We start from the raw sequence: 7,397 nt of genomic DNA, 5'->3' as shown, positions 1-7,397 counted from the left end.
ATCATAATATATACATATGTATTTTTGTGAATGTTCTTGCATTAATCATTTTTTAAAATTTTTGTATATTTGAAAGAATTTGTGGAAAATATTGAAGAGGTGAAAAGTGATAAATTGAAGAAAAATGTGGAAATCTTAACACCAAGAAATGATAACACTTTGAATATTTGTAGCATTTTTTGTTTTTTAGATTTTTTTTGTATTATGTTTATAGATTAATAAATAAAAATGAATTTTTTTAATGATTTATTTACAAACATTATAGTATAAGAAACATGCATATATATATATATATATATATATATATATATATATATATATATATATATATATATATATACACATATAAAGGTTCTAAATAACATAAAGTGTGACTTGGCGGCAATGTCAAACCTCAAGCTTTTCTGAGCCATAGCGAGTCACGATGTTTGTAAGGCGTGACTTAAGGCGCCAATTTTCTATATAAATAATATTTTTATATGTAATTTCAACTATTATTCATATATATATATATATATATATATATATATATATATATATATATATATATATATATATGAGTTAAGACGGCGTTTTGACAAAGTTTGACGGTAGATGCAAGCCTTGGAGTCGTGGCACGCCATGACGGACTTTTTAGAACCTCTCTCTCTCTCTCTCTCTCTCTCTCTATATATATATATATATATATATATATATATATATATATATATATATATATATATGTATATATATACCTACAATTTTGATTTTTCTGGTTGAAAGAATTACAATTTTTTTTTTCTTTTTAGTATTACAACCTTTTTTACTGATTTTATTGAATCTATTGTTTTTAAAAAATTTGCAATTTAATATATATATATATATATATATATATATATATATATATATATATTCAAATTTTTTAAATACATATTTCAAAAAAAAAATAATTTGTGTTTTTTAAAAAATAAAATCGATTTTTTTAAATCCGAAAATTTGATTTATTATGTTAATTTTCAGGTTTTTTATTAAATATTTTCAATAACACAAAAAATTAAACATTAAATGACTTTGGTAAGATGAAAATCATGCCATTAATGAGCTAATTTTGATTTGATGCTAATTTTTTAAAAACTATATAAATAAATTTTAAAATATTGAAAAAACTAAAACTTTTAAAAATTACTTGTAGTGATTTTTAAAGGGAAAATAACTTACCAGGGTAATCATCTTTGTCGTTTTGTTTATATTTTGTGCAATTTCTTTATTTCTGTACACACTTGACAATTTAATTTGTTATACATGTTCACATATTGTCATCGACTATAGTAGGTGACAATGGTAATATGTAAACACATTAACAAGTTAAATGGTCAAATGTGTATAAAAAATTGCCTAAATCTAAACAAAATGAAAAGTTAATTACTTTGATAAGTCATTTTCTCCACTTTTAATAGCGATTTTATTTTTCATATTTGTTTGTATTATTTTTTTCAAACGTTATTTTTAAAATATTCATAATTTTCTAAATATTAATTAAGTATTGATCAATTCTAAACTTTATTTTTTAATTAATAAATATATTTTTATATAGTGAAATATTTTTGATAGCCTCTTATAATTTTTTTCCGTTTCTTTTAAGTATATACAATATTTTTAAAGTAAATAATATATAACGATAAAATTAAATAAATTAAATATTTAACAATAAGTATGGATGGTCTTTTAAAAAATATAAAGAAAATATTAGTTAGCAAATAAAAAAACCAAAAAATCTATATAATGTAAATGTTTTAAAATTATTACAACTTTTTTAATACTTTTTAATTAGAAGTTTATAAATTTTAGTTTTTTTAATACAACGTTTTAAACTAGTATTTAACGAAAGTCTTTTACAATGTTATAAAAAAAAATATTAAATTGTCATACAAAATATGTGAAACATTTTAAAAATGTTGTAAAAAAAAAGTTTAGAAATAACTATATGAAAGTTTTAAAAAATTGTATGAAAATGCAAAAAAAAAAAAAAAAAAAAAAAGTTAAATGTAAGAAAAATTGAAAACATTTATAAAATATTTGGTTTAAAAACAATTGTATTAAAATTATATGAAAACATAAAAAAAAATTATAAGCAAATTTAAAACATCGTATTATAAAAATATTCTATAAAATTATAAAAAATCTTAAGAAATTTATAAAAAAAACAAGTTAAATGGTCAACAGGTGATAATGATAATATGTGAACACATTAAACAAGTTAAATGGTTAGATATATATAAAAAATAAACTGGAACAAGTTAAAAAGATAATTACCATCCAAATTATTTTTCTCGTTTTTAAATTATAAATCTTTTATTTAAAATAACAGTTTTAGTTTTGTACTCGTGAACAATTTTTTAGTTTCAGTTTTAGAAGCTAACAACTTTTATGAAAACTCTTCACCAAACACACCTACAATGAATGATATTTTATAATAATTTCCTAAAAATGTCATGAGACTTTCCATTTTGTTATTTTAGTGGTTATTCTATCAAAATTTAGGCTCTATTGTTTGGAGAGGAAGACCGTAATTAGAAACGAAAGGGTAGACAAATAAAAGCATAGAGACAAAAAGTAAAAATAAAAGGGAAAAGACAGAGGAAAAAGCAAAACATTGACCCCCTGCTTTTCTTTCTTCTTCAACATCCTCCTTACATATCCATCGTTCCTTTTTCACCTCTCTCTCTCCCCTCATTCTTCTTCCGTTTCACGTTTCTTGAATCTTTACACACATACACACATTATAGTCATATAAAAAATACCGTTTTTTTTATAATTCTGTTTCTCTCTCATCGCATTTTTACTCTCTGCATCACAAATCAATCGTATTGTTATTTCATAAAATCTTGTTTTTTTCCCGTTCTCTAATTCCTCAATCTTCGTTCGTTCGTCATCCCAAGAAAACACAGCGAAGAGGGTGAACCCCTGTAATTCTTGATTGCCAAACGTTGATGATGGTGCCAAATTTTAGTGGGTGTTAAAGAATTAGGGTTCGCAGATTGATAATGTAGCTTTCATTGCAATTACGATTAGGGTTTGTTCGTTTTATTGTTTATGTAATTCGGAATCGTCACTTTTTGGTGCATGGGATGATAATCGGCTATTGATTTGGCGAATTTTGAGGAAATTGTTAAGTTGGGTAACTTTTCTTGGACCCTAATTAAGGTCTGATTACGTATATATAGATCTGAGTGGGGATTGAAGTTAATTTGAAGAAACAATTATGGATCATATTGTTGGTGGAAAGTTTAAGCTTGGTAGGAAAATTGGCAGTGGTTCCTTTGGTGAACTTTTTTTAGGTATAATCAATAATTGGGAGATCGATTTTAGGCATTATCTCCATATACATATATACACGTATACGTATACATATGCGTGCATGTTTCCTTTGTTGATATCTCTCGTTTGATGATATTGCAGGTGTTAATATTCAAACCGGCGAAGAAGTAGCTGTTAAACTGGTATTAGCTTCCATCTGTGATGATTTCTTTAGTGTTTATGATTGTTCTTATCATAATTTCTGTTACGAAAATTAAAATACATTTTGACGTATAGGAATCTGTCAAGACAAGGCATCCACAACTTCATTATGAATCAAAAATATATAGGCTCCTCCAAGGAGGAAGTGAGTTTTTCTCTAAAGTTTATACATTTATCTCAAGAATCATTTTTTCTTACAAGTTATAATGAATCGATTAAATTCATTTATTTGTGTTGTGAAATGAAGCGGGAGTACCAAACCTGAAATGGTTTGGTGTTGAAGGGGAGTATAACATCATGGTTATTGACCTTCTTGGACCAAGCCTTGAAGACCTTTTCAACTATTGTAATAGAAAATTCTCCTTGAAAACTGTCCTAATGCTTGCAGATCAACTAGTAAGTGTTCAAAAAAGTTATTCCTTTTTCTTATAAATGATAAATCGTTTCTCATTCAATCATGTTAACAATCTTACACAGTTAAATAGAGTTGAGTATATGCATGCAAGGGGTTTCCTTCATCGTGACCTAAAGCCTGATAATTTTCTTATGGGCCTTGGTCGTAAAGCCAATCAGGTAATTTAATAAATTTTGTCCCATTGACATCAGACTCGGTATCACTTCAATGAATGAAAATTTAATAATCTTTTAATGCTCCTTTTTATGACAGGTGTACGCGATTGATTTTGGACTCGCGAAAAAATATAGGGATCTTCAAACTCATAAACACATACCATACAGGTAATGTCTCTTTTCCTCTCGTGAAAGTTGCAATGTTTAATTGGCAAATGGGCGGGGCGGGTCGGGTCGGGTCGGGTACATGGGTGGGTCTAATCTTGATTGGGAACTCATTTGTTAGGGAAAACAAGAATCTCACGGGCACGGCTCGTTATGCAAGTGTCAACACACACCTTGGAGTTGGTGAGTGGTTTATAATTTATAACTTCAATGTTTTGAGTATAAAAGTTTGATCTTTTTGATAGTTTATAAAAATTGAAACATTTTGTGAATTTTGTAGAACAAAGTAGGCGGGATGATTTGGAATCTCTTGGTTATGTTCTTATGTATTTTATAAGAGGAAGGTGAGCACGAATAAAATGTTGGATTTTTGTAAGTTGTTTAGTTTTAGTTGTGTTTTACATTTTTACCCTTTAATTTTAATGATTGTCTTTGTGTTAGCCTTCCATGGCAAGGACTGAAAGCGGGAAACAAGAAGCAGAAATATGACAAGATTAGTGAAAAGAAAATGTTGACTCCAATTGAGGTATTGTGATGTACATATATAGTACTAAGTGCCAGAAATAGCAACGTATTTTCATTCAAAGCAATTTTCATTTCTATGATATAGCAAAATCTTCTTAGTATAATGTCTTAATAAGAAAACAATAGAAGTACAATGCTATAATTGTAGATTTTTCAAAATACAGCGCCTCAGTAAGAAAAGTTTTGAAAGTACAATGTTGTAATAGAAAAAAGTGAACACAAGATGCTATAATACACAAATAAATGTAAGTACGTTGTGCTTTTCAATATGTTGTCCTTGAAATTTACAAAAAAAATGTTTGATAGGTGCTATGCAAATCATATCCATCAGAGTTTATATCATACTTTCACTATTGTCGATCATTGAGATTCGAGGATAAACCAGACTATTCATACCTCAAGAGGCTTTTCAGAGACTTATTTATTCGTGAAGGTTATCCCTTCATATCTCTCTATATATTAACTCATCTTCAAGAACTCAATCGATCAAAGTTTGTTGATCATTTTCTTTCTGTTTTATGTTGGTTTTGCAGGCTATCAGTTTGACTATGTCTTTGATTGGACAGTATTGAAGTATCCTCAAATCAGTGCCAGCTCCAGAGCACGGGTAAGCATAGTGTGTGTGTGTGTGTGTGTGTGTGTGTATATATATATATATATATATATGTTGGTATTGAAGAGTGTGAAGTGATATATGGTGTCGTTTTTTGCAGCTTCCAGGTAACACAGGGATAAATGCTGGATCATCTATGGAAAAGCAGGGAAGAACGTCGGGTATTACTTTTAGCTATATAGCTTTTACATTTTGTCTCATTCAGACGGTTTATTCAGTCTCTTTATGTATACAACAGACAAATATAATTTCCAATTCGGTCGCTTTACCCATACTTGTTGGTATACAAGACACGCATACATGACCGTTTAAAATTGTTTGTGTTGTTAAACAGCCGGTCAAGATTCCCGTGCACTAGAAGCCTTCCCAAGAAGAAATATAGCAACCGGCGGCCGCTACGACTTTTCAAGACACCGGACTTCCGAAGATATAACTTCCTCAAAGGATGTGGTAAGATTATCTTCATGCTTGTACTTTGAATGCAAAAAGAGTTAATTTATATATAATCTTCATGGTTAATCCACATTGAAATTGAAACTCCTACACTGTAGCTCTGTTGAGACTCGAACCATTGACCGTTTTCTTGTTTACAGCAACCTGATTCAGATAAATTGCGGTCTTCTCGAAACGGGAGCTCGTCAAAATATGCTGCGGCCTCAGGCACGAAACCAAGTTCGTCGGGCGAACAGACACCGACTGAAGGGCAATCATCGAGCCGTGTCATGTCAAGTGTTGGGGGACGTACGTCTGCTACTCAAAGAGCATCGTTTGGTTTAGGTTATGATGCCAAGTCATCGGGCTTTTCTCGTCCAGCTAAAGGTGGTCGTGAGGATCCGCTTAGGAGCTTTGAGTTTCTTCAAATCAGGAAGTGAGAGGTAAAAGATTACCGTTATTGTAAAAAAAAAAAAAAAAAACAGGAGGATTTCTGTTTTTCGGTTTTCTGCTTTTGTATTTTTAGGGGATTTGATTTGGATGGGTCTGTGTATTTGTAATGGTTATAAACACTAAGGTTATACTTGAATGCTATGGTGTTGGTGGTTATTTCTTCGATTATTTTGCTTATTGTGATTGATGATTACGAGAGCGATTGTTTTGTGTTGTTTGATGTGAATATTGGTCGCCTTCAAATTTTTTATCTCATCCATGATCAACAATAGAGATAATGGTGGTTGCCGACTTGGACACGAAAGCGTTTCCTAGCTTTCAATATGGTAATGCTCCAACGGGAAGAATAGAATATGCAATTGCGTCCCTATAATATGTGCTTTCAAGTCTCAAGGTGGAATCATACACTTAACTTGAGGGGAGATGCATTGAAGTTGGAACTTTGAGTTTGAGTTGTTAAGGATGTTGTTGTTATCTCTTCGGGGAGGGATTGAACCCGGGTCTGTTGGGTGTTATGACATACTATCATATTGGATGTCATTCTCTGTTGCACCACATAGTTCAAAAAAAAGTTATAGAATCTCATCATTTTAAACATTTCCTTTTGTCATTTGATATCATCCGGTTAGCTTATCAATTTACTACATATCATTTTTTCTCGGATAAATTTTCAGTTATTATGTCAAACATAATCTAAAAAGTAAAAATCTAAAATATAAAATAGGTTTTAATTATGTTCGCAAATAGTAACATTAGTAAATTATGTTTTTTGTTGGAGAAATCTATAAAAAAGTCTTAAACTTTTGGGAAAAGTAAAAAAAAATCATATATATTTTTTTTTGAACAAATAAGTCTTATTATTTTGAAAAAACCATATAATCTGTCACTTGTTGTTCAAATATAAAAATGATTTTTTTTTGTTAATTTAGGTAAAATGTTAATAATCAGGACTTTTTTATTAAAATTTTTTTTAGGACTTTATTAAAATTTTTCCAAAAGTTTAAAACTTTTCTTTAATTTCCCTTTTTTGTTGTTCATTTTTGATGGTTTTTTTTTATATATGCCGATTTAAACTAGATAAATAAGTTAGGACACTAGTATAAAAAAAAACACAAATTGCAAAGATACTTGTATTATTCAA

At 29.0% G+C, this 7,397-nt stretch overlaps 1 protein-coding gene across 1 annotated transcript; it reads left to right on the top strand.

The window, feature by feature from the left end:
- The first annotated feature begins 2,783 nt into the window (after window positions 1–2,783).
- LOC145048551 (casein kinase 1-like protein 9) lies at window positions 2,784–6,454 on the top strand. The gene is made up of 14 exons (XM_078997080.1): window positions 2,784–3,317; window positions 3,439–3,479; window positions 3,574–3,643; window positions 3,746–3,894; window positions 3,976–4,071; window positions 4,166–4,236; window positions 4,355–4,416; window positions 4,514–4,577; window positions 4,675–4,759; window positions 5,065–5,191; window positions 5,292–5,365; window positions 5,472–5,532; window positions 5,706–5,821; window positions 5,965–6,454. Exons 1-14 carry the CDS (start codon window positions 3,242–3,244, stop codon window positions 6,241–6,243), a joined length of 1,371 nt encoding a protein of 456 aa, XP_078853206.1. The 5' UTR covers window positions 2,784–3,241; the 3' UTR covers window positions 6,244–6,454.
- Window positions 6,455–7,397: the final 943 nt, after the last annotated feature.

Source organism: Lactuca saligna, chromosome 5 (genome assembly GCF_052625555.1).
Source record: "Lactuca saligna cultivar CGN05327 chromosome 5, ASM5262555v1, whole genome shotgun sequence".
Classification (NCBI taxonomy): domain Eukaryota; kingdom Viridiplantae; phylum Streptophyta; class Magnoliopsida; order Asterales; family Asteraceae; genus Lactuca; species Lactuca saligna.
This window is presented reverse-complemented; position numbering and strand designations above follow the sequence as displayed.

What these genes read in the sequence shown, in the direction of transcription:
- LOC145048551 (XM_078997080.1), top strand. Translation starts at nt 3,242, where the DNA reads ATGGATCATATTGTTGGTGGAAAGTTTAAGCTTGGTAGGAAAATTGGC. An exon ending in ATGTATTTTATAAGAGGAAG is followed by an intron (nt 4,578 to 4,674) that starts GTGAGCACGAAT and finishes TCTTTGTGTTAG; the next exon opens with CCTTCCATGGCAAGGACTGA. An exon ending in AAAGCAGGGAAGAACGTCGG is followed by an intron (nt 5,533 to 5,705) that starts GTATTACTTTTA and finishes GTTGTTAAACAG; the next exon opens with CCGGTCAAGATTCCCGTGCA.